Source organism: Python bivittatus, unplaced genomic scaffold (assembly GCF_059951505.1).
Source record: "Python bivittatus isolate LINGU-HERP-01145 unplaced genomic scaffold, Pbiv_v1 ctg000180_np1212, whole genome shotgun sequence".
NCBI lineage: Eukaryota > Metazoa > Chordata > Lepidosauria > Squamata > Pythonidae > Python > Python bivittatus.
In genome coordinates this window covers 3,899,862-3,926,572 of record NW_028277047.1, presented here as the reverse complement: position 1 = coordinate 3,926,572, position 26,711 = coordinate 3,899,862, and the positions used below count along the sequence as shown (strand labels likewise).

At 50.3% G+C, this 26,711-nt stretch overlaps 3 protein-coding genes across 4 annotated transcripts; 2 read left to right on the top strand and 1 right to left on the bottom strand.

Moving 5' to 3' along the window:
* The first annotated feature begins 994 nt into the window (after positions 1 to 994).
* On the top strand, positions 995 to 4,941 carry ZBTB3 (zinc finger and BTB domain containing 3). Of its 2 annotated transcripts, none has more exons than XM_007442200.4 (2): positions 995 to 1,137; positions 2,288 to 4,941. In XM_007442200.4, the coding sequence occupies exon 2, from the start codon at positions 2,339 to 2,341 to the stop codon at positions 3,677 to 3,679; it is 1,341 nt and encodes a 446-aa protein (XP_007442262.2). In that variant the 5' UTR covers positions 995 to 1,137; positions 2,288 to 2,338; the 3' UTR covers positions 3,680 to 4,941. The 2 variants fall into 2 exon arrangements, with proteins under 2 accessions (XP_007442262.2, XP_025031444.2); XM_025175676.2 differs by having other exon boundaries at positions 1,095 to 1,133.
* Positions 4,942 to 5,306: 365 nt separating this feature from the next.
* LOC103067963 (microtubule-associated protein 1 light chain 3 gamma-like) lies at positions 5,307 to 8,174 on the bottom strand (the record flags this gene model as incomplete). Its single annotated transcript, XM_088137331.1, has 3 exons — positions 5,307 to 6,839; positions 7,706 to 7,812; positions 8,073 to 8,174. Coding segments are annotated over 3 exons (372 nt in total), but the record flags the coding sequence as incomplete, so codon positions are not given.
* A 2,520-nt stretch (positions 8,175 to 10,694) lies between these two features.
* LOC103068200 (uncharacterized) lies at positions 10,695 to 23,319 on the top strand. Its single transcript, XM_088137326.1, has 4 exons — positions 10,695 to 11,159; positions 17,379 to 17,664; positions 18,374 to 18,616; positions 20,332 to 23,319. The coding sequence occupies exons 1-4, from the start codon at positions 10,980 to 10,982 to the stop codon at positions 21,780 to 21,782; spliced, it is 2,160 nt and encodes a 719-aa protein (XP_087993452.1). The 5' UTR covers positions 10,695 to 10,979; the 3' UTR covers positions 21,783 to 23,319.
* Positions 23,320 to 26,711: the final 3,392 nt, after the last annotated feature.

The following is a 26,711-nucleotide window of genomic DNA, read 5'->3' as shown; positions in this document are numbered from 1 at the left end:
TTCCTTCCTTCCTTCCTTCCATTTATTAAATTTATATGCCACCCAGGGTGACTCTGTGTGGCTCGCAATTAAATTGGCTCTTAACCTGCATGTCATCAATTTAAATTACAGTTGGGACACTACTAAACCAGCACATATATTGTAACCCTACAGAGCCTCTAAAACCATCATGCAAAATTCTTACAAACACAATATAGAGAATATTCATTGAAATGACAACCGTGTCTACTTCCTGAATGCTAAACATTCAAATAGTAGTATATGTTAGAATAATGTAAGCTGGCCCAATGATGAGCATTTTGGATTAAAAACATTTACTGTCTATCTTGATGGGGGAAAAGCCCACATTTTTTTATTCCCCCCCCCCCAACAATTGCAAAGAAAATTTTGCTGGGACCCTGTTTTGCACCCTCGTTGCAACGATTATTTCTACAGGGTTGCAACAAGAAAAAAGATATCTAGAGGAAGCAAGAGAAGGGCTTTGTTTAATTACAGGTTGCTGTAATTAAAATACAGATGATGGCATTTAAAGGGCTTCCTTTATTAAAAGTCATATGGTTAAAAAGAATTAATAATGCATTATATTTATTCTGAAAAGGGTTTTGCTCTGACTAAAAATAAGAGGTTTGTGCTCCTTAGCTTAGTATTTCAAGCAATGGCTCATTATAACAGCTGCATTGTTAATTTGCATCTTTCAATATTTACAGAACAGCCCCCGCCCCTCCTTGGTAACCGGGGAAACCGAAGTTCCGCCTCCTCCTCCTCGCCTCTTGGGTTTTCTTCTGAAACGCTATTCCACCAATCACCGTTAGGGGGGAACGGCGGCTCAGCCACTGACCCTCGAAAACGTTGGCGCCGCCGCGCGCCTCCTCCAATCGGAGATCCGGGTCTGAGTCACGCTCGGCCAATAAAAGGAAAGAGCAGGCGGGGCCAGCCCCAATCGCCTTTCATCTCGCAGCCGCGCCCAGGTTGGACGAGGGCGGCGACGGGCGGGAATGAGCGCGGCGAGGGAGCCATTCAGGAGCAGAGGCGCCCTGGGAGTGACAGCTGATACTCCGCCTTCCCGGAGAGGGGCAGAGGCGAGTGGCCAATCAAGCAGAAGGGGGCGGGTCCCTGGAGGCCTCTGCTTTGTGGTAGGTAAGTGGGGGAAGGAAGGGGTCCCTCCATCGCCCAACGCACCCCCTGTTGGGGGGGAGGAAGAAGGGCGCCCCGTGATCCATCCACCCGCCTAGCTTCTCCTTAAAAAGGGGGGGCAGCAGTGGGGGGCCAATTAAGGAGTCAGCATTGGGGAGGGGGCGCAGAGATATAATGGGGAGCAGCCCCCGACATGAGTGGGAAGGAATTACAGGGGTGCAGAGAAGAGGGGGCAATTGGGGAGGGGGCAACAGGTCCCCCCAACTTTGCAGAGGGGGAGGAAATGGTGGGGGCAGTTTAATGGGGGGGAGAAAGGAGTCTGCCAGCCTTTGCTCCCCCAATCCTGGGGCCCTCCAGATGGGCTGGGGTTACAGCACCCATCATGCACTGCCCATTGGATGCCCGGTGGGAAGGGCTTGGAAAAAGCTGGGTAGATTTTATGTATTTTTCTAGGTTCTTAAATTGTTGGCAGCCAAGAAGGGGACCAGGTCACATAAGCTGTAATGAATCATCATCTGATAGGCCATGATCGGGGAAACTGGGCCTGATGTTCAAACTGGCTGATCTTTGAGAGGCCCCAAATCCCTTAATTTAGGATGCTGGGGTCTGTGTATGATGGGGGTGGGATCTAAATGGGATAAAGGATGTACGAATCAATGATGGTCTGTTCTACAAATCCCAGTTATGCAAACCAGGACTTACAATATTGACTCTCTGCCCAAGCCTGGGGTGTGTAACGGAGCCTGTTTTCCAGCTGCGTGGAAGACCTTGAGTGATCCTTCAGCTGCTATACATTTTATTTTTCCTGGGTTTTTATTTTTTAAGCTTAGTTTAGCCACTGTAGGTATTTTATTCTAAAACTTCGTCGCCCAGAGTCATGGGTACGAGATGAGCAGTCATATAAATCGAAGAAATAATCAACCCATGGAAATCTAGAATAAAAAACTGGTCTGATTCCTAAAATAGAATCTGCCACCCAGAATCTCTGGGAATCGGGCAGCATATAAATCTAATAAACTATGACGGTTAGGCACAGAGTCAGCCAGATGTTTAGACTGGATTTGGCATTTTTATCCACCCATCAAGTATTATTATTATTATTTGCTTCCAGCAATGATTCTTGTTCTCTCCCTCTCTTGTCGGCTGCTCCAAGTGGGCCAGACTATGTCTTTAGCATTCCTGCTGTCCTGAAAGAGCCCGCGCGATGGAGTTCCCCGACCACAGCAAGAACTTACTACGAAGGCTTTGGGAACAGCAACACGAGGGGTTTCTCTGTGACTGCACGGTCCTGGTGGGCAGCACCCAGTTCCTCGCCCACCGGGCCGTCCTCGCCTCCTGCAGTGCCTTTTTCCAGATGTTCTACAAGGAGCGGCTGGATAAGCGAGACTTGGTCTCGATCAACAACGAGATTGTCACGGCGCCTGCCTTCGGTCTCTTGCTGGAGTTCATGTATAAAGGGAGCCTCTCCTTCAGCGACATGCCGGTGGAGGACATCTTAGCTGCGGCCAGTTATTTGCACATGAACGACATCGTCAAGGTGTGTAAGAAGAAGCTGCAAGCTCGGGCTTTGGCAGAAGCTGACAGCACAAAGAAGGAGGAGGAATGTCTGCTTCAGCCCCCGCAAGCCCAGGCCTTATCCTTGCCCCCACCTCACTCCTGCAACCCAGAGAAAAACAGAAAAGACTGGAAAGCAGGAGAGAAAATGCCTTCGGAGGAACCGCTGGCCTCCACGCTGGATGTGGCAGATACCACGCAGCCAGGCATGGAAGCGCCTTCCTCCGCTCGGCCTCTTCCACCTCCTATCGTGGACGTCTCCCTCTCCAGCCCCAGCAGTTCCACCGAAACTCTGTTGTACAGCTGTTTTTCCGCTGGGAACGGAGCCGAAGGGCCATCCAGCGTAGATCCCCCTCCGGAGAGGTATGCCGAACAGCGGGCTGGGAGCACCAGCACGTTTGGGCTCAAGGAGCCAAATCAGTCCTCCACCAAGGTCAAGGTGGAGGCCATCGTGATCTCGGATGAGGAGCCTGATGCGGCAGAGCAGTTGGAGGGACCGACCCCTGACCTGAGGCTAGAAAGCGTCTTCCAGAAATCCGGCGGGGAGGTGGGCTTGGGGGGAGGCTGTGGGCGCCACCCGGACAGTTTTGAAGAGCCCGGCGGGATGGAAGAGGTCTCTTCGGAGAGCAACTTCCTGCCCCAAGAGCACGGGCCATACCACATGATCCATGTGCCCGGAGGACAAACCTTTTCCACCATGGTGACTCCTCCCTTGCACGAACAGATCTACTTGCAGGATTACGAGTCCCACTCTAACTTTGGCCTTTTTACCGAGGAGGTACCCACTTGTAAGACGTGTGGGAAAACCTTCTCCTGCTCCTACACGCTGCGCCGCCACGCCACCGTCCACACCCGGGAACGCCCGTATGAATGTCGCTACTGCATGCGGAGTTACACTCAATCCGGAGACCTCTACCGGCACATCCGGAAGGCCCACAACGAAGACCTGGCGGTGAAACGCTGTAAACATGACGTGGAAAATCCTTCCTAGGGCACGCTGTTGATTCCCAGAAGAAAAGGCAGAATCCTCTGGTCTTCTCATTCCTGCAAGAAGCCCCACGGCTGGTTTCTGGTTTTCCCACTTCCTCCTTGGCTGGGTCGTTTTGCCCGACTTCGTAAATGTCACCCTGTCTACAACTGCTGCAGAGATTGGGTGTTTGGTTTCCCCTTAGGGGCGAACGCTTTGCCAGCGCAGAGTCGCCTCCAGCCATTCCCTACACCACGACTGGAAATTAGCCACCATAAACCATCACCGAACGAGGATGGCTTATCTTCTGTATTTATTTGTGGGTTAAACTGCCGGTACAGCGAGTCTTCTAAAGCCGGTGTTTTAGCCCTCTGAAAGATCAGCCTCGCTGGGTTGTGGGCAGATCCGTTCTCCGTCACGGTGGCAGCTCAGAATTTCATTTGTGGGGACGGGAAACGATTGGCGTCCTTGTGGCCGAGGGGCACCAGGATCTGATGTTGGTTGTAATGGTACAAAGTGGGCAAAACTCATTGGCAAAAAGGTGCAGGATCTCTTTTTAAACGCCGTAACACTGCCTAAAGTGAGTGGGCGGCAGATTGCTTCCGACCCAACTGGATGCTGAAATATTGCGGACGAGGAACTGGTTTGAGCCCTCCACCCACCCAAATGTTGGGGCATACTAGAACTCTTCTTCCCCATCTCTGAATGACGTCCTTCTTTCTCCTTCCAAGCAGCCACTGCCATTTGCCATGTTCCAGTTCTCTAACCTGTTTGTTCTGTAAGTAGTTCCAATACAGCCTTATTGCTAAAGACACATATTCCACAGTAAAAAGAAAAGAAAAATCAAAACTCAGCGCTTCTGAATCTCTTGGGGTGTACGGGACTTCATTTTCCACCTCTAACGGAATACTTACCCAACTGAAACATGTTTAGCTTTAGTCGCACAAGTGTGTTGGGTTCTCGGCATTCCCTGAACTCGGTTGTTTTCCTGCAGACGTTTCGTTACCAGCCTAGGTAACCTCACTGCATGGAGGAGTGAAGTTTGCTGGCTGTTTATATATAGCAGCAAACCCTTCTCTCCCACACACTGATGTCATTACCTAGCCTGGTAGTGAAACGTCTGCAGGAAAACCAGCTTAGAGACCGCCAGGAGCCCAATAGTTCAAACCTGTGCCACGTTGGGCATCAACCGCTGTTCCAGAGGGGGATGAGCCGAAGTATTTGGTCTGCCAGCTAACTTTTAAGACAGAAATCACATATCGCTCTTATCGATGGTTTGCTTTATCAGGTTGTATAGCATAGGGCACAATGGGCTGAATTGGTGCAAGATCCTCTCACAAGCCCTTGGATGGTTTAGCGCAGAATTCCCCAGCTAGCAAAGTTGAAGTCTGCACCTCTTAAAGTTGCCCAGTTTGAAAAACACTAGTTGATTGTGTGAACCTGGCCCTAAAGCAGGCATTGTAGGAGATAGTTGTAGCCCACTTTGGGGGGGGCTGGAAGCTATCCAAGTGATTTTCCCCCTTTTGGGTCTTCATTAGTGATCCAGCTGCTACGTGGGAAAAATTTGGTGTAGAGGACATTAAGTCTGCTTTCCGGAGGTAGGAGTTTGAACGAGGATCTTGGAACCAGCCCGCCCAAAACTGGGTTTTGCATTGCCCCAGCTTAAAAAGGAAGAACAAACTTTATGCAGTTCCTTGTTGCTAACCACGCTGGCTGAATTAAAGGGTGTAGACTTAAAACAGGAAGCTGGTTTTGTGTGTTCGTCCCACCAACAATTTAAATCGTCGTAAGCCACTGTGCTACCCAAGAAAGATTTTTCTTACATCACATTGTGAACCAGAAGTGCTTCCTGTTTTTTTCCCCCCCCCACCCACTCGTATCTCTTCTGACTCCTAATTCTCATTCTGCAGGCCATTTGAAAGCATTCAGCCACTTACCAAGACTTAGGCCGAAACCAAGATTTAGCACCGTTCCTTACACAGTTAAGGAAGGCTACGACCCCGTTTGAAGCTAAGAGTTTGGTTTGGAGCAGAGAAACAGTCTCTGTTTATTGGGGTGTCAGGATTGTTGTAGAGGAAACTAGGGGGAGAAAATCATTCCCCCTTTTTCACTCTGAAATTGGAGCCAGAAGAAAAGGAAACCAGGCTTAAACTCCTGTTTGCTAGTCAAAATGGAAGAGCTGAGAAATACTCCAAATGAACAATGATGTTGTTCCCCTTCTCCAGGGCTTGCCAACCACATGCAATTTACTTTTGATTTCTACTTTAGCCATTTCCAACATTTCTTTTTCTGCAGTTTTTTTTTAAACACTTTCAATTTAAATTCACCAGCAGCAATGAAAACAAGCTCGCTCCTTCTCCCCCCGCAAACCGGGCAAGAAAAACCTTTGCTGATCTGTTGCCCTTTTAGATAGTTGTGATTCCTTTGGTGGGTGCCTCAAGTTAATCCTCTAGTTTGCACAACCATCAGCATTGAGTTCTCTCTACACTGGAGCTGAACTGAACTACAACTCCCAGCAGCCTCAGCTGGTACGGCCAAGGGAAAGGGATACTGGGAGTTGTACCCCAACAGCAGCTGGAGAGTCCCCATCTCTGTCTTGCTTTGGGGACGTGAGAAAAACCACGATTTGGGTTTTGGACACTGGAAACAGCAGAGGACTCAGCGTTTGCCCCCAAACTGAAGCAGGGTGCTGTATCCTGGCGCATCTGGAGCAGAAAAGGAAAATATTTATCCAAGATCAGGAGGAAGCAAAGTTCTTAGCTAGGCCTCCTTTGAAAAGCACCAAGGAGAAGACATTGGCCCCAAACGGTTCCCGCAGCTCAGGAACCCCAAATGGACTTCGCCTTCCCGTAAAAAACCTGTCCTGCCCACTGGGAAAAACAGAAGCGCTCCAGGTTGTATGTTCAGTGAAGGTAAACAGATCTAAAGACGCATGTTCAGAACGGTGTAATCCAGAAGAAAGGCGGCCAGGATGGGGAAGGAGGAGACTACCCATCCCGTCTTCCAAGGGGTCGACGGCCCTCATCCGAACATCTCCTGGGAGGCGTAAGTGATGTAGAGGAAGCCGTCCTCGTCTTTGTAGGTGGTGTAGACTTCAGCCATGGTGGAGGACATATTCACAAGACTGTGGTTGCCGTCCACGAGGAAGTAGAAGGCCTGCGTGGATCCGAGGGCCATCCTGTTGCTGGGGGAGAAGAACAGGCAGCTTTGAGGTCTCATCCTTGCCACTGTGCGGGGGGCGTTTTTGCCATTTCGAAAGCCTCTTAGTGTGGCCAAAGGGGGTTGCCAGGATGGTCCAATCTGGTTTGGAAACTAGCTAGGAAGCAAACTGGAGCCCCCCCCAGCTGATCCCCCTTAGATCTGACTTTTTCCTGCATTTTTATTTCCAAAGAGCACCGACGTAAGCCTACGCAAACGAAGGTTTTCCTTTGCGCTGGAAAGGAATATTATAATAACCTAATTCATTTTTTCCCCCCTTTCTGCAGAAATGTAATAGGAGTTTGGCTTCCTGCAGGGGAACAGGTAAATCCAATTAGCCCCACCACTGCTTCGGTCAGACCTGATAAATGGTTGCGGGGACAGGTCGCCATTCAGCAGGCACCCCATAAATCTTTTTGTTATTTTTAAAACAGCCTGTTGGGTTGAAAAAAAAAAAGTCTACCAAACTGAAAAGACGCCTTTGCCAAAATGCCCTCTCCCCGGTCTTCTTTTAAGTTGGCCATCCTTCCCAACCAGAATAAGATTGCTCAGAGTAGAATCACGGGGTGGGAAGAGATCTCGGGATCTTGATTTACGGGGTGGGAAGGGATCTCGGGGATCTTGATTCATGGGGTGAAAGGGATCTTGAAAATCTTGCTTGCTCATTTGAGGAATCCAACAACCCCCACCCCCAGTTGGCAATCACGATTTAATGACTTGGTTTTCAAATGCAAATCTAGCCAGTTGGGAGCTAATCACACCCCATTTAAAATTGAATGGTTAGCAGAAATAAACCCTGAAGTGTCCATTTGCATTTTTCGCCTTGGACTGCCATGGATTTCAAATACTCACCGGATGATGGTTACGAACTGGCCCATGGTGAAGTCTTGGGGGACTAAAAATTTAATCTTGTTCAAGGCTGGTAACATTTTCTCCTTCGGGTAGCGTTCCAGGATCACCTGTAATTAACCAAGAACGGAGTTTGAAAGATAAGCACGCACCTAACTGTGTGTTTGTGCACGAGCACAAACACACGTCTTGTGGGTTTGCATACGCGTACAAAGCAAGGGGGACGTGAAACCCAACCCCCCCCAAGAAACAGCCCAAGCAAAAGAAAGAAAGAAAAATAGACCCAAGTCCACTCCGATTGTGCAAATAGGCTGCTTCAAAGTGCAAGAGACCCGCCCTTAAGAAACCCACTACTTCCCAACACACCTACCGGGAGTTTATAAGGAAACTTAATCCGAATTGCAGTTACTTCGTTTTTCCTCGAAGCTAGAACAAACGTTTTTCGAAAAATGGAGTTATGGTGGATTCTTGGTGGACATTCCCAGGTTTAATTCCCAGGGACTGGTTTCCTACCCCTGTAATTAGGTTCACACATCACACTAAGCCTTGATTGAACCATGATTTGTTAAAGGAATCACGATTAGCAAAATTCACCCGGCGCGCTAAGCCGTAGAATGTGACCTTGCAGAGCCCAAGAGCTGTGTTTACAACCTGCCAAACTTAGAAAACATGGGTGCCTAGTTAGGGATTCAGCCCATTGCATGAACCCCCTCAAAATGGGGTGATTGTAGTCCACCATCCCAAACCATGGGTGTCAAAGGCCAAACCAGACCTAACTCTGGTTTATTGCAACATCTAAAGTTTGTCTCTCTGCAGCAACGTGGCTTCCCTGATCGGATATCTTTCAGCAGCCTTAACCCCAAATCAGCAAGGTTATGTTAGCTGGGAACGATGGGATTTGCAATACCACCCACCTAGAGGGCTCGGAAAGGTGGCTAGATCCACGGAAGTGGGGTTTGCTGCATTCTTACCGCATCCTTAACCACAAACTAACCAGTCATGTTTTATGCTAGCATGTTGGATGAACCTAGATCAGCGTTCCTTAAACTTTTTTCCCCCCAGGACCCCTTCCCCCTCTTAAAAATTACAGAGGCCCCCAAAACAGCTGTTGTTTGTAGGGGTGATATTTATCGATATTTACTGCATGAAAAGATTAAAATCGATGCTGCTTCTGCCCTTACGGCTTCTGATGATTTGATGGGGTTTTAATAGACGACTATTTTTCAACAGAGGCTGGCAAATCATTTCGTTTTCACAGACCCTGAGAGGGTCTTGGGGGGTCCTAGAACCACAGACCCTGACCTAGGTTATTTTACAGATGGGTGCCCAGAAAACCGGGTTAACTGAGTCAACTAGGGCAGTGTTCCTCAACCTTGGCAGCTTGAAGATGTGTGGACTTCAACTCCCAGAATTCCCCAGCCAGCAAGGCTGGCTGGGGAATTCTGGGAGTTGAAGTCCCCACATCTTCAAGTTGCCACGGTTGAGGAACACTGAACTAGGGTTTACTTCGCCCAGGGAAACCTATCGTGGGAACGCAGCCCGCTAATGAACAATCACAGCACAGCTCTAAACACTCAAGAAGTGACCCAAAAGAACGGTGAATTCCCCTCTTGGGCCAACAGGGGGCGGTAGCCATCGGGGGAACCCAGCCTCGCCCCGCCGATCCAAACCGGAGCGTTCACACGGGGAAGGGGAGAGACGAATCTCTTACCGAAGGATTTTCTGTGCTTGAACGGAGGAAAGGTGGCCATGGGGAGAACGAATCCCTTGAGCCAAAGCGACCGAGGAAGACTGGAAGGAGGCGCCTGGGTCCCCGAGGCGGCTCTGCCGTGAACTGCCCCCCACCCCCGGCTTCCCGCTGCTGCTTAAATAGCGCAGGATGCGCGAGTTAATTCTCCCACCCTGCTTTCAGGGTCGTCGGCCAGTTCTGGTTCCGGGGGGAGGACGCAGGGCAGGGATGCAGAAGAAGCAAGAGAAGCGTTTCTCCCCCCCCCTTGGGAACGGCTCCGCCGAGGGTTTAACCCCACCTGGACCCACGCCCGTTTCGGGGGCGAACGTCCCGTGGGACTCCCCGCCACGAGGTGACCGAGGGGAGAGACCAGCCAGGAGGAATATTTGGAGGCGGAAAGGGCACCACTTGGCGTGCTTCGGGGACGGCTACCGAGCGCCACGATTTTGCTACGCGAGGTGGAGCAGAGGAAGGGAAGGGGGCGACTTGGCAGGGCTGTTGGGGGGGTTGCAACAAAGCAGGACGCCTGGAGCTTTTGGTTTTTTGCACAATTCGGAGTGTTCTAGTAGTGTGGACCAGCAGCAGGACCGATCTCTCGAGTTCCTGCCTGTCCTCCCCGTTTTTTCTCCCTTTCTTGCTTCTCCGGGGCTATATTTCAACTTGTAAGCTCCTCGGGGCAGGGAACTCGCCCTCGAAGCTTCAGCTGCTTGGGGTCTAGGGTCGCCTAGCGGTTCCACCCGCTTGCCTGCGATAGCTCTTCTGCCGTCGTTTGACGAACGGGGGCTGGGTTTGCGTTTTTTCCTCTTCCCTCCCCGTCCGTCTTTCCTTGTGCCCCGTAAACAAACAGGGAACCGTACTCCTGATCTTCTTCTCGTAAACGTTTAAGGCTACACACCGCCGGAGTTGGGGGGACCGCCAGGTCCTATCAGAATTATTCTAAAAAAAAAACAAACAGTTGGTCCATCCCATCGATAGGAACCCTGTTTCAATTTCCCGATGCGTAAAACCTCATTTGCTGACTTTTTTTCTTTTAAACAATAATAAACTAGGTTGTAACCGGGGAGGGCGTTACCTGACGCCCGGCTTCCTTTCCAAGCGCGCAACTTTCCAAACTTTTGAGATTTTTTTTCTCATTTCGCTTTCTGCGGGAAGGGGGGGGGTCTCCCGTGGGTTGGGCCAATCAAGAGCCGGCGCCGCGAGTGGGAGGGAAAGGGGCGGGGACCCCCAAGGGGGGGGAAAAGCCCTATTTCCACGTGACTCTTTCAAACCTTTCTCCTTTGTCTGCGCTGCTCTCCGCTTCGGGCGCAAAGCGCGCTGGCGCTTCGGCTCCGCTGAAGTTCTCGTGGCGCGGGGGGGCCGAGCCTTTCCCCCTCCCGCCCCTCGATCTGCCCCCTCTCCCCCCATCCTTGCCCTCCCTTTAGGCTTCGCCCCAGTCCCCCGCCGGCTGCTCCCCAGCTCCGGGCGCCTCGCCTCGCCGCGGGCGCATGCGAGCTCACCTCTCCAAAGGCGCACGACCTGGGGGCTCCGGCGCCCCGTCCTGGGGGCCCCATGGCCACCCGCCGAGCCGTGCCCCCTTCGCTGTGGTCCGGCAGCGAGCGGCTGCGCATCGGCGAGCGCCTGCAGGCCAGCCTGGCGGGGATCTGGGAGTTGGATCTCCTGCGCGAGATGCAGAAGGCGACCGTGGAACGCGCCCTGGAGGAGCGCCGAGCCGAGGCAGAGCCGCGATCGGTGAGATGCGGCCGGGGAGACGCGCAGCCCGCCAGGGGCTTGGGGTGGGTGGGGGGCTCGAAGGCTTGCCCTGCTGAGGTTTCCCCCCGGGGGGGAATCTGCTCGCGAGGAGACCTGCCGGGCGTCAGCTGCGACGCCCGCCGGACCGAGCCCCCGCGCAAAGCGCTCGCTCGCTTTCCCGGACGGGGCTTTGCGACTCGCGCGTCGGCAGGTGAGGAAGGAGCTGGCCGGGTTGAGTGGGCTGGGCTGGCAGCTGGCAGCCCCTTTTCAATGGGTATTTCTTTATTGCTGCTGGGCATGCCAGCTTCCTCCCGTCCCTGGGGCCCTTACTCACGAGAAAGCCCAGCTGCTCATGAAAAGCTTTGCTTCCCCTTACCTGGGCAAATCAGATATTTATTATGGTCAAAGATGAGGATAAGGAGGGCAAAGTCCTTTGAATTAGAGTCTAAATCAAATATGTGTGCGGGTGTGTGTATTTCTCGGCCTTTGGGCTAAGAGCAAGTGTAGTACCTCACCTGTGCAACATGTGGGGGTTATGATTTCCCTCCCTTTCCCTAGATTGTAAGCTCCTCTGGATGTTGGGTCGAAAGAAGGGAGGATCCAACCTTAATTATTTCTTTGAGACTTGGCTTCAGTTGGTCTCTTGGTCTGATCTAGCAAGTGGTGGAAATCTGAAACTGGGGGACTCCCGCAGGTGGCTCGGTACTGAAGCTCTAAAAGCGTGGGACTACAACTCCCATCATTCCAGCAGCGGGGCTCGTGGCGTTTGTTTTTTTAAAGAGCAGGTTAGAGTTTCTGGTTCTCAGGGCATGGAGTGAGAGGGCCCAGCATCTTCTGACCTCTTCCTGAATGCTGTTGAAAAGTGTTTGCCTGATTCTTGATCCCCACATTTCAAAATACTTGGTTTAAACGAAGCTCAGCCAGGAAAGATTTTATCTACCTGTGCAACATGCGTGCCTTTGATAGTACTGAAAATTATCTCGAGTATTCTGCAAGAAATAATCCCTAGTTGCTTTGATTTGGTTCTAAATTAACCCCACCCTAAATTAGAGCAAAGGGGCTTAAGAAAGAGAAGAAAAACGATTACAGTACTTCACCAAAGGACTGCAGTTTAACTTCACCTGGAGGTGATAAGAAATCCCTGTAGGGGGATTTTAAATGAAAAATCTTAAGAAGAAAAATTGCTACCCGAAAATGCTTGTAATCTAAAATTGGCTACATGGCAGCAGGAGGAGAAAAAAAAATCAGGATTTATTGCAGATGAAGGTTTAGTTGAGTTAGAAATATTCTGTTGCCTTTCTGCAAGGTAGCCTTCTCCAGCCTAGTCACACCTGAAGGCAGACTTTGATGGCTGGTATAGTCCTAACCTGGGGTGTTGAGGAAAGTTGTGAAAAGGCAAAAGGCAGTGAGAAAAATGGAGCTAGAGTGTAAACGGTGGGTCTTATTCTCATCAGAGAAGTGCTGTTAATGTCTCACATCTGGGCAGGGAGACTGAGTCTGGTTAGCACTCGGATGGGAGACCACAAGGACATCTCAAGGACTGAGGTTAGACTGAGAAGTTGGAAACACTCCTGAAAACAGACATTCTAAGAAGAAAAGCAATGCTTATTTATGGATACGTCCACAAAGTCAGTGGGAGTCAAGCTTAGTTTGATAGAGTCTTTCTCTGTCCTGAATATGGTTCCAGACTTACGTGGAGTGGTTAATCCTTTATGGCTGCAACATTCATTTTTCGGCTAGTAAACATACATGCGCACACACACACACAGGGACACAAAGTTGCCCACCACCAAACTTAGTTGCCATTAGGGGTAAGATGTGAGCTTGCTGTCGATGGGAACAGATCTCGGGTGGGTTCTTGGAGTTGGAGGCACCCCTTGGAGCTGAACGTAAAAATATGAATTTGCAGGGGGGGAGGTTGTAAATGACAGGTATGAGGAAGCTTGGAGCCAAGAGGAAAAATTTGCAAATGGATTGGAGGGGGTTTCTTGAGTTTGGAGGGGGTTGGGGGCAGAAAAGTATATTCCGAAGGAGGTTATTACTTCGTTCTTAAATACGGAAGGACTTGATTAAAGGCTGAACTAGGAACCAGGAAGATTGAGCAGGTATATAAGAGCAGGAAAGAGAAAAACAGCTTGTGCAACGTGGCAGATGGGTAATTAATGTGGAGGATAAGCTCTGAAGGGGGCGGGGAAGGGTCAGGAATGGGGCTCATGAAAGAGGGGGGAGAGTGGGCTTCGGCAAGAAGGGGGATGTGTGCGAATCAAGGCGGGGTTGGTGTGAGATCAGCATCACGCGCAGCTCCGAGAGCAAAATGTTGATACCAAACATATGTGAACCCTCCCACGGTTTGATCATCTGGGGCAACTGACGCTCCCTCGGCTGTGGTTACAACCAGAAACCTAGATGAGAATCCACCGGACAGCCGAATGAAGCGTTGGGCTTTAGAGCCAGCAAACGTCTTCCCGTCGTGTGTACAGATGTGTGCCAAACCTGGGCAGCTGGGCGGGGTTCGAGATTGCAAGATTGCGCGGGGTGTTTTGTGTAGCAACCTGACATCATGGGTTTACAAAATGGGCCCGCGAGGATGAATGATGGTTTTAAAGATCTCCCCCCTTTTTTTTGTTTTAATTACATTCTCTTATCAAGGTTTTTTAAAAAGGGACACGCCTGATGGGGGAACAAGTGTTTGGGAATCCTTGGTGGTTACCTTTTGGAAGGATACTTCTAAAAGAACATTGACTTCTTTTCTGTCTTTTGAAATAGAAACTCTTGTTAATTTCTCCAGCTCGCTGCTTTGATGTTTAGAGTCAAGGTTTGGCCAGGAGAAATCAGTTGGGGAGGGGTGCTAGATTTGAGGGTGGTTAGAATATTATTTTGCCTCCTTTCAAGCCCGGCCAAGCTGTGGCAGCTTGCAAGCCACCTTGGCACACGCAGCGCACGCTACACCTCTTGTTTGCTTCCGGCTTAGCTGTTGAGCAAACGCTACCTACGCGCTTAAAAACCTGGGGGTGTGTGTGAGGTTGGATGGGCCCACTTTTTACGGCCGTTGCTGCCCTTGAAGGCTAAAAATGTCATATTTCCAAAAGGGGGGGGTAGAGATTGTGATTTTTCTCCACCCCCCCCGAATTCTTAGCCTGTTTGCTTTGGGATTTGAATCTGCAGTGTGCAAATATTCTTTCCTTCCTTTTCCACCCCACTCTTTCCCTCCCATCCAAAACCAGGGTGTCCTAGGATGAAAACCTAGAATCTCAGAGGGTCTCCCCCAGCTTTGCAGCTGGTGCAGATGTCTTTGGCCTGCATGGCTGGCTGGTGAATTTGCCTTTAACCACGGGTGCCGCCGTGCCTTGGCACTGGGGTTGGAGGTGTGCTTACCGAAACAAAGCACCTGCTGTTTGTAGAGATGGTGACTTCCTCTTGGCACCAGTTACCTCCGGCCGGAGGCGAAGGGGCTGGAGGCTGACATATTGGCATTTTTCTTTTTTTTTTTTTTATTATCTTCTCTTTGCTCAGCTTTATTCTCTGGCATGCCTGTGGTTTCAAACTACCGTGCATGGGGGCAGATCTTGTCTCAGTTTCGGTTCAGCCTCAGTCTTGGAAAGAGATGGGGAAGTTTGATGAAATGGTCATTTTTTCATGCTGGGTGGACTAGTAAAAAAGCCGCCAGTTCAAATACACAGGGTGATCCAGTCGGGGTTCTTTTCTTCCCCACCCTCCCATTGCACAGATCCTGGTTTCATGTTATGGAGTAGTTATTTGGGGTTTGACTTAGAATACTGTCTGTCTCTCTTGCGATTTGGAGCGACAGCTTCGGTTTTTTGCTTCCTGGGGAGATTTACTGTATGTCGGTTAATTTTTTCCTTATCGTGAAGGGAACGTGGTATTTGCTGGTGCTGTAAGCTGGAATGAATCTAAGTGATCTGGCAGCGTGCAAATTTAATTGATTGCATCGCTGTCCCGAGCTGTTGGGATTCATCGAGGAACGTTCCTGTGGGTAAAAGGATTGGGGGTTTGGGGGGCAAGGCCATGCTCTAAATGCAGAGGGCGAGGCCACGCTGATAGGCAGGAATTTAATTATGCACCTACAGCATTATTGGTGGAGGTATGACAGTTATACCTCTCTAGATGCAATTACCCCAAGAGGTTTATGGGAAGTGGGCCTGGAGGGGATTGTTCACCTGGGGATTTTGGGTAGGCGAGATCTTTCACCTGGGGATCGTGGGTAGGCGAGATCTTTAACCGGGGGATCATGGCCAGGTGAGATCTTTCACTGGGGGATCATGGCCAGGTGAGATCTTTCACTGGGGGATCATGGCCAGGTAAGATCTTTCACTGGGGGATCGTGGCCAGGTGAGATCTTTCACTGGGGGATCACGGGCAGGCGAGATCTTTCACCAGGGGATCATGGCCAGGTGAGATCTTTCGCTGGGGGATCATGGGCAGGCGAGATCTTTCACCAGGGGATCATGGCCAGGTGAGATCTTTCACTGGGGGATCGTGGCCAGGTGAGATCTTTCACCAGGGGATTGTGGGTAGGCGAGATTTTTTACCAGGGGATCCTAGCCAGGCGAGATCTTTCACTGGGGATGCCTAAGAAGTGGGTTAGTGAGAGAATGTCAAGATGGAGTAAGTGGCAGAGATCTCTTTACCTTTGGCTGAAGTTTTGCCCTGTTTTTTGTTGGTTCAAGGTGTGGATTAATTGTTTGCAAAGTAGAATTGCAATACCTCTGGCCCGGAGGCCCCATTTAATAGCCGGCAAACATAATTTTCTGGCGTCAGTCTCAGAAAGCCTCTCCTCTGTTTTTGCCTTCGACCCCCCACTTGCATGGGGAAGGTTGTTCCTCCCTTTATACCAACCAAGATTCCTGCCCACCTTGAGTTTAATATTTGGCAAAGATGCTGTCGGCTTTAAAGAAAAGCTGGCCGGGTGCAAAATTAAAATCCCACTTCTCCTTTAACTTGGATTTCCCCAAATACGACTTTGACGCAGATCCCCATTTCCATTGTGAAGCTGCTTGGATTCTGAAAGCCCTTTATTTTTCCTTTTTAATAACTTCTCCTTCCTCAGCTTTGCTTTTAGAAGGCAGGGACTGTGTATTGATCCAATTCAGGAAGGCACGCCGAGATTAAAGGAAGTTTGTTGCTGTAAAACTGTTTGCTCATTGTCCTGGGCTGAAAACAGCCGCTTTTCACGAGGAAGTGTTTTGCTCGCCACGTGGAAAGATGGAATTTATTTTCTTCAAGATACCCAGGAAGGTCTGCTGCGGCTGGAAAACATCATTGGGTTGATTATCTTTTGCGTGCTTCGTTTGTTTGTTTGATACCCAACCCTAGCAATCAACCAGGAAGAATTAGAGCTTGCATGTACAGGAGTAATATATCTTGCTCTCCAAGGGGGCAGGGGAGGGAGTGACAGCGGGACGGCTACCCGGTGTGTCTGTGTGTCCTGCCTTAGATGTCTGCCGTGAGAACCAGGGTGCTGGTATAGATGGCTCAATTTTGCTTGCTTTGAGGTCCTGACAATAGCCAGGGAAATACAGTGGTCCCTCGGGTTACAAACGCCTCTGTTAACGAACTTTTCGGGTTACGACCAGCTCCGGCCACAAAAATTTACCTCGATTTGCGAACTCCGCCTCGGGGTACGAGCAGGATACGCGGCCATTTTCCCTCCCGTGACACGGTCCGCGGCCATTTTTCCGCCCCCGACACGTGGTCCGCGGCCATTTTCTGCCCCCGACACCGTGGCCGTAGGGAGGGGGACTCTCCCTCCAAGCAATAGCCGCCTCCCTGTCCTCCACACCAGAACGGATTAACGGTAATTACATTGAACCTTATGGGGAAATTTCCTTCGGGTTGCGACCAGAGTCACGGAACGAATTAAGTTCATAACCAAAGGTTCCACTGTATTTTGAATTTGTACCATTCTCTGCCTGAAACTCACCCACCTACCCACTGTAACGAACGAATGCAGCTTGTATTTTGCTTCTCGGGGTTGAAACGCTGTTGGGTTAGCGGTGGGAGCCGGTGTGCTGCTTTTCAGCCCAACAGTTTGGGGACCATGCAGGATGCTGGAAAGAGAGGAGGATGGACGGTGGATGGGTGGGATCTACTCTGGCAAACGCAGCGTCGCTCCGAGGTTGAGTGCCACAGGTCTTTGGGCCTCCCCCCCACCAGAAAAGATCTTCTGACCTTTCTCTGTTCTTCTACCTGGCCAAATAGGAGGACCTGAATTGCTTTGGAGATGGGAAGTTGGCCCACGCCACCGGCACAAAGCTGGACCAGAGCAAAGCAGAACATCTCCTTGGATGCTCCGAGGAACATTGTGCCTTCTACACCTCGTCGGAGAACATGGAGGTGGATGCTGGAGAGCTGTGCGTTCGGGCCGAAGATGGTTCGGACAAGGAAGCGTTGGGGTTGAGGATGATGGGTGAGCAGAACAAGAAAGTGGGGATCAACGGAGGAGACACCCCAGAGATGCCAGAAGCGGATTCCAGGCCCAGTTCAGGTATGGTCCACGTTTGGAGAACGTAGGTCCTACCATTTCCTTTCTGGACTCTGTCCTGCTTGGTCTCCAAGCTTGGATGTCTGTGTTTGTTGGTCTTCCCTAGCCAGGGTTTGTGTAAACCAGGGTCTGTCGAACCATTTCAAGCTATCTTGCAGGCAAACGAAATAGTAATGGCGTTTTGTTCATCCTCCTTTGTTGCCCTCCGTGGTTTTAAGGCGCTCCGGGCTCAGAGCTGTCTGAATGGGTGCCCACAAAGAATGCAAAACTTGGATTACAAGTTTGGGTCCAGCAAGCCATGGTTAACGCAAGCTAAGATGTGTAAACCGCCCACAAGCCATGATTTGTGGTAGTGCTTTGGAGGTTACGCCATCTCCAGCTCCACAAAGGGAATCCTGGCTTGTGGCTGAATCCGCCTGTTAGTGAGCAGTTTCGATGTGTAGATCTCTCTCCCTACCCAGCCAGTATATTAAATCAGTATGTGCAAACTGGGTGTTGTAATCCAGTAGATCCAGTCAATCTCGAGAAGGTTGGGCATGAGAGTAACCATCCTCCCCGTTTCTCTCCAGCATTTGCCATTTGGGGTAGGCTGTTACTACCCATGGAGGTTCCATCATGGCCATGGGTCGATCTGATCCCCTCCTTTGTACTTCTTTTCAAGAATCTGTGTGCAGCCCAGCATGTTGTAACCAGGGGTCTCTGCACATTTCAGGGTTTTACGAAACCAGCGAAATGGGCTCCCTGTCGGATTCGTGCGCCTCGGTGCACAGCGACGGACCCGGGGCCTCGCGCTGTAGCATCGGCTCCCTCCCCCACCTGCCCGGCCTGCGCGAGAGCAGCTTCGCTCGGCCACGGTCGACCGACGAGGCTGCGGTCCGGCTCCTTGACCTCCAGCTCCAGCGCCTGACCTTGGCGAGCGTAGCGAGGACCGACAACCGGCGCCCCGTGTCCACCGGTAAGGCTGCATTCCTTGCGGGGAGGGTGACCTCCGTGAGCCCCTCGGGGTGAGGGAGCAGCATCAATAGGAACAGAAAATGCAGGAGTGTGTGGTCAAATGGGCAAGGTGAGATCTGGGTTGGAGTCCTGCCTTGGCCATAGAAGCTCCTTGGGGGGTGCTGAAAGTCCCTCCCTTCCAGCCCGGCCTACCTCATAGGGTTGTTGTGGGGGGGAAACTGCCAGGAGGATGGGTTAACATTTGCTGCCTTCAGCTTTGCAATAGAAGATTTCAGTCAATCAATCAGTCAATCAATCAATAAATGGCTAGCCCCATAGAGGCCTTCAGCCTCAGATTTCTCATCCTCTTGGTCTCTCCTTCTTCTTTTTAGTAATCTTTTTAATTAAGGTTTTATGTATTTATATATTTTATGTTTTTAATGTTTGTTGTGAATCGCCCAGAGTTCCCCCATTGGGGAGAGAAGGGCGGTTGAAAAATTCAACAAACAAACAAACAAATAAATAAATCTACCCAGCCCTGTGTTTACCATTCCGAGCCTCTCCTCGATGTGAACCAAAGTTTCTAGTCCTCATTGCTGCCCCCAGCATCCTTGAAATGTCCGTGGCCCAGAGGAGGTGCTGAATTTGGCTTCTCTCTGTGGACCTCGAGGGGCTGGTTTTTTGGAATCCTCACAACAGCCCTGCAAGGTAGTCGAAGCTGAGAACGACAGCGGAATTTTGGCCGACGCAACGGCTTGTTCAGAGTTGGGCTAAGCGTGTCGTGTAAATCCAGCCAGAAGGGTTTGTGTAATAAGCTATGGTTACATCATGTGTGCCAGCCAAGGAGCTATCTGGCAGAGGGGGCAATTTGAACCTGGTCCGCTGCAGGTGGGTAAAGGTGGGGTCCTTCCATGACGTGGGGGTCATTCTTCTCCCAGCAAGCCAGGTTGGGCTCCACCGTGCGGATGAGTCGAACTGGCACGCTATCTCAGTGCAGTCAACCTGAGAAATCAGTCTCGGTCAGGCAGGGAGCAGCATTTCACTGTGCTTTTCCTTTGCGGTGCCATTCTTCCTTATTTCATTATTAAAATATTTTAACTGCCCAATAGCTGAAGCTCTCTGGGCGGTTTACAATAACGCCTGTTAAAAGACACAGTTTGAATAAAAGATATACAGGTGATCCTCGTTTAGCGACTGCCTTGTACAGTGACCGCTCGCAGTTATGACAGCGATGAACAAGTAACTTTCCAACCAGTCCTCGCATTGATGACCTTCTCAGGTCTGTAAAGCAAAGGAAAGCTGACGTCAGATCATAGCACTGTTGCAGTTTCACCGAGCGACCGCCTCACTTAATGAGGTAGTCCTTGTTGAGTGACCATAATGGTCCCCATTATGGTCACTCAACAAGGACTACCTGTATCCAATAAAGTCAAATAAAATGCAGAATGAAAGTATCACCTAAACTAGGCAGTCATTTGGTCATTCAAAATCAAAAAAGTAGGAATCAAACATCAGTTATAAGCTCATTAAGAAGCTGGGGGAAATGGAAAGGTCCCTTGAACTGGCCCTGAAATGATGCTAATTTCCCATTTCTGTTTTATTAAAAAATATCTTCGGAAATTAAATCAGGAGGGGTCAAGGATTGGATAGACCCCCAGAAGCAGTATTAGGTCCTAGGCGCATAATTGTAGGTTCTCGTGCCTCACAAGCTCGTTTCCAACATTTCTCTTGGGACAGGTGACCTTGAGTTCCTCTTGGGCCTGGGGGACTTGTCCTTCCCCCTCCCGAGGCCCCCGAATTTCCAGCTGCTACGGTACAAGTCTGACCTGGTCTCCCGAAACACCAATGAAGTCTACCACTACCCCAGTCCCCTCCACGCCGTAGCCTTGCAGAGCCCTCTCTTCACCAATGGCCTCTCTCAAAGCTCGTCTCAGGAAGATCTTGACGAAGGGCCCCCAAAGGTTCCCAGATCCGACTCGCCCAAGAGGGAACCCGTCTGCTCCAGGGAGCCCCCGAGGGTCCGCTTAGACCAGTACATGGCTAAGTTGGTGCTGCGTTACAAATGCCGCACGGCAGCCAACAGAACAGACTCTGGATACCTCATGGGGAACCAGAAGAGCTTATCCATGACGTCCGTCTGTAGCTCCGGGCTGGCGGCTGGTCAGGTCCTCGCTCCAGTTCCAGGATGGAAGATCCGACGGCGGATCTCCACCTGTTCTCACTTGCGTTCTCCCGAAGGCCCAGAGGGGGCACGAGATTCCCGGGTCCTGGACGGGCTGTGGGATTTCCCCCCGTTTCCAGAGATCGGCTCCTTTCAATCAAGTACCACCAACCTCGCCAAAGCTAGTGAGTCGTCTGTGATTTCCCTCCCGGCGCCCCAAGACCCTTCGGTCAACCTCGACCTGAACAAGCCATCCGCCGCGCCGGAGAGAAGGGCTTTAGGCTGGACAGCTGGGGCCCAGCAGCAGATAATCAAGACAGAGACGTCCTTCAAAAAGGAGGCCTCATTGTCTCGGGCCACTCCTGGCGTCGACAAGCTGTACAAAGGCAAACACGCTTCGCGGGAGTTGGTGAAGACCGCCGAGAGAGAAGAGAAGGCAGCCGAGAGAAGCTGGTTGAGTCCCCGCGAGTTGCTGCGCAGGTTGAGCCTCCGCCGCAAACCTTCAGCCCGCGCGGGAGGCAGGGCCCGGGCCAGCTCAGAAATGAACGTCCACGCCGCCGCGGGACTGGTAGGTCCCAGCCACCTTCAAGCCAGCCGGGGCAAGGCCGTCAAGCCGAAATGGACATCGGTTCTGGAAATTTCCAGCAAAACCGCTGGACGGCATCGCGGGAAAGCGGGAACGTTCCTTCCGCCAGTGGCGTTAAACCGCAACCTCGCCTTTTCCTCTGACATGCCGGCGTCGTTCTGCTTCCTGGAGGACAGCCACTTTGACCTGCCGCCTCGGCAGCGGGCTGGGCTTGCTGGCAGCGGGTCCAGCCTCAGTGAGGTGGAAGCGACCAGCGCGGTCAGCCTGAACGGGGACTGGGTTTTCCATCAGCTTGGAGACCGATGGCTGCATGGCTCGGCCACTTTGGATCTGGCAGATTTGCCCGCCCCTAATTTTAAGCTTCGGCGCAGCCGTTCGTTCAAGGAACTGAAGAAGATCGTGTCTCGCTCCTTCAAGAGTTCCCGAACTGCCAAATACTAGAAAAAGATTGGATGATCAGTTGGGATGTGTGCGAAAAGATGAACGAACCTTCTGAACGGGTGGGGGGTTTGGTTTTGTGGTGACTGATCATGTTGGAAAAGTTTCTCTATTAGTTTGGACAATGGGAGTGCCTCCAGGATATTATCCTTTTTCCACATTGAAGCTTCCTGGGTCGTTTGCCAAGGGCCTCCTGAATTCAGATGTGAACCTCTCGAGCCGTAGGACATCTACGGACCTGAACCCAAGCCAAAGTTGAACTTGAACTCGAGATCTCCGTAGAAAGCCCTCCCCCCCCGAGATGTTTTCTATCAGCTGCTGCTTATTCTCGCTCTGAACTGGCTTTCTTAACATTGCAGCAGGAGCTATGCGAGGGGTGGAGAAAATGCCACTTTTGTTAAAGTCTGCATCTCCTCTTGGGGTTGTTTTGATCTTGTCGGGGAAAAAAATCACGGGCTCATCTTGGATTTTATGCAATCGGTATATCCCAGATCAGTGAATTCCAAGGTTCATTTTGGGTCCTTTAGTTCCAGAGGATAGGCAGTAAAACCGAAAAGGTTGCCGACTGGGGGGGGGGGGGTTGGAGCAACCCCCTACTCAGATCACAAATTGTATAAGCCCGCAATGATGCTGAGGAATTTGTATTTGGATCCAAAATTGATCAGAGAAATGAATTTTGATCCCCGGCTCTCAAGACTGGTACATATGCATCTTTTCTGGGGGCTGGGTTATGTTGTTACCCTTTCTCCAAATGAACTTGATTGAAAGCTAGTTCTGAGTGAGGGCAGTCTTCTTTTATTTTCTTGCTCATTGCAAATTTGGTCAAGAATATCCCAACCTTCCCCCCCCCCAAATTCTTTCTTACTATCAATTAAGAGGGAGGGGACATGGCTCTTGCCCCTGTGGGTTGATCATAAGCAGATGGTCTTCAGCCTTGGGTCTTAATATTCCTTTTTAAACGTTTTTGGTCTGGGAATTTCATTCTCCCAGACGTGAAGGGTGAGGGTAGAGAAAATAAGCAAGTCCCTGGAGGTTAAATGTATTTTGGTCCAAAATGTTCATTGCCGTGAAATTAGAGACATAGTTTGAAACTAAACTCTGGAAGATGTTTGCAGGCCAAAGATTTTCTAGCAGTGATTAAGTTGTCCCCAGCCCGGCCGATGGGGGAAAAATCATTCTTCTGAATTCTTCCAAATCAGTGGGTTTTGTCTGTCTTTACCGTATTACAAAAATGGATCTGTTGTGCTTCGTACTGGGTTGGGTCAGCCCCACCATTTGTGGGGAATTCAGCAAACGGTTCCTGAAGAAATGCCAGTTATGTGCCGTGTATAAATCCCAGGTTTACCTGGGGTTAAACGGGCCACCCTGAATTTATTTGATGTGGGCTTAGCGTGCGGTGTCAGCCAGAGACATGGTGATTAGCCTCAAGGGGCAACAACCCGCCTTGGATTAGGGCTCCCATCATCCCCAACGGGGAGCAACGGGGCTGGCTGAGGGTATGGGGGAGTTGTAGTCCAGCAAAACGAGGGCGTGCCAGCTGGAGGGCGACTGGCATCCCGTCTTAGTTCCGTTTGCTTGGGGCGAGAAGGGAGATCTTTGGCCAGTCTTGACGGGTCTCGGCAGTGGAGGCCGGGCGTTCTTCCTATAATTAAAACGGTGTTGTGGGTTCGCATGGCCAGCCCCAGCTCGCCCTTCAAAGGTGAGAGGGTGAATTTTTTCCTGCCCCCCAGCCGTGCAATTTTGCATCCTTGACGCCCGTGCTCTTGCTTCTCCGCCGAGGGGATAGCAGGCCCCACGAATTGCTGTTTACAGCGCGATTCCGTGGCACCACGTTGCTAATAACTGTAATTAACGAGGCTGGGAGACAGCCAGCAAGCCAGAGCTTGCTTGGCATGGATCATGCAGGATTAGTTCTGAGATTTGCCTCTTCGACAACTTTGCAGCCTAACCCAAACCCTTTTAAATCTGGAATAATTTTTGTTGAACGTACGCGGATGGGCTACTCGATTGAACCCAATCCGAATCCCTTTGGGTAATGAACACCCAATGCAAAACATCCAAAATGCTTCCTCTCTTTTTTTTCTTTTTTCAAGTTTTCTTTTTTCAAGTTTCTAGCCCTCATGATCGCTAGCTTCGTTTTACTCGTTGGTAAAGGTGGTGGCAGCTTTTCCAGAAGGCTGGAGGAGTTGGATCTCTGCATCCGGGCCTGCTGTGAATTTTAAGAACGGCCAAAAGCAAGTTCTGCGGGGAAGGGGGGAGCGTGATTCATTCTGCGTTTGCCCTCCAGCAACCTTAGCGGATGCGCAGATTCACAAATCGGCAACCGATGCGGCTGCCAAAAACCTCATTGTGATTTTAGCCAGCCAGATTTGACCCAATGGGATTCGGATCGGGTTCGATCGAGTAGCCCATCCGCGTACGTTCAACAAAAATAAGGAATAGGAATGAAACTTTGGGGTGCTCGGTTAACACTGGATCTCGTGCGCTGGGATCTCGTGTTAACCTGCGGTTAAGGGAACCCGCGGGGGATGAGCATTGGGACCAAGGAACGGTGAACTCTCCGGGTGCTATGTTTGTAGAATAGGAGAAGGAAGCCGCTGATAACGCCATGTGTGCAGACAGCACTAAGCCAGAACCAAACAAACATATGATGGCTTCGTGGAACATGTTAATGAAACCAGCCTTGCGTCCTTGGCTGGTCATTTGTACCTCGCCCCGTCTGATGCAACCAGAAAGGAGATGATGTGGGTTTTGATCTGTGTCTCTCATTACCGGCTGCTTTCTAGTGCCCCCACCTACGCCATTCTTGCCGGACTCAAAAATTCCTATTTTTGGTGCCTGGCCAGGTTGCTCCTGTGCGTTCCAGCTGACTTCTCTTCTTCTAAGCCAGGCACTCCTGCCTGAAATTTAAAACGCCTGGGTGCTGTGCCAATCTGACCATCGGTAGGCCCATTTGCCAGCCTCCGTGGCGTGTGCCAAAAGGAGGAATTGTTGCTCTGGGGTGGAATAGCTTCTATGCCTCTAGCATATTTTGGGCTCTATTTCCTTCCTCCTCTAGCCAAACGTAAGATGGACTAGCCCGAGATTGGGGTGGAGTGGCTCGGGCTGAGCTTCTCCTGAAGCTGTTTGTTCTAGAGGTGCCGATACAGGTAGAGGACGCCCGATTTATGGACGACCCATAGTTAAGACGGAGCCTATTGTAGCAAAATTTGAGTTAAATACACAGCGATCGGAGTTAAAGGCCCAAAGGTTCGAGTTCATTACACAATGCTACTTAGACAGTATTATACAATAAGACTGTTCCAACTTACGTACAAATTCGACTTAAGGACAGACTTTGGGAACGGAACTCGCTCTTCAGCTGGGAGCTCCCTTTGGGATATACAGGTAGGTCTCAGTGCGGTGACAGGATCCCACGAAACGGTCACCTGATTCGAATTCGCGCTCTTTGAAGCAATCTTTCTATGGGAAATAGGGTGCTGGGTTCCAGCATGATGGAAATAGTTCCATTTTTTAAGCGTCCATGTTGATAGGCTTCTACTGTGGAACTAGAGTGACCGTATTTCCTTGGAAAAAATTAAGGATGAACCTGAGGTTCATGAGGATTTAGAAAAAGGAAATGGTTTATGCTTAAAACTCTGCTTCTCCAAGGAAAATTCAAGAGCGAAACCAAGAAAATTAATTAATTAAATAAATCTTTCTGAAATAAAGGATGTAGGGTTACCGTAGGTGTAACGGTCAAAGAGGATAAACCCACATCTGAAGAATACCTCCTGTATTCTTCGAAATGAACCTCTTTTTGAGCTTTCCCGAAATGGAGTCTTTTCTCTATTTTGCACCCACGATTAGCGTCTAAAACCCCAACAGCAACTGCGCGCCCCATCGCCTTGCATTCACTGAATTTTGGCTAGCGTACATGCCCTGGGATCAATTTACAAATCACACTAAACCGAATCTTGCGCTATTCGAACTCGCGCGAATCACGACCTACCTTTATTGAAGTTGGACATCTCGTTCAACAACTTGCTAGGCCATATGAGCAGAATATTATTCTCTGTTGTGTGTACGCAAGACAGCTGTCATGTGGACATAGCACAATGTCTTAGTGTATTATGCAAGGCCAGCCAGTGGCAGTTTATTCAACAAGCCACGTTTAAACCACGTTGTAAACTGGCCGGCATTTGATCAGTAGAAGAAGGTGCCTTTTTTTTTCCTTAAAGCAATTTGGCTTTTATTCATCCGTTATAGCCAGGAGACAAGTCACTATTGTGGTTACGATGCAGCTACTGTGTTGGCCAATTCCGTCTCACCCTGAGGACTAGCAACTTACATTCTTAACTATAAACAGAAGCAGTGATCTCAAGACCACAAAGTCCCTTATATTTTTTGACTTTTGGCCCCCCCCAGATATATTCCAGGGCTTATAAGCAGCAGCAAAGGGATTGACCCTCCGTGAACAGGAGGAACCAAGCTAAACAAGATAGAAACATTCTTATTTGCCGAGGATAAAGACAGAAAGGACAGCTGAGAAATGCAAACAGCCCCTTTTCCCAGCTGCTGACATGGAGAAAAGTATTTGTTTAAAAGTAAGGGAGGAGGCCAGCTTGCATGGCAGGAATGAAGGATGTTTGCTGGCGAAGGAGACAGCGCGGACGTGCGTTTTTTTTTTTAAAGTTTGCATTTGCAGAATTGCCAAAACGGTTGTAGGTCCGTCCCTTCCTCTCCTTCGCGGGAGGGGATGCTAGGACTGGGTTGGGGGCACCCTTTGAAAATAAACTCGGGGTTTTTCTTGCAGTCTTGACTTTCTAAAGCCAAACCCATGGAATTTGGGGGGGAAAACCCCCCGAAAGAAACGGCCTTGAATTTTGCTTCTGCGGCTACGATGGAGCTGTCAAACAGCTGCTGACTTCCACGCAGCCCATGGAAGCAGAG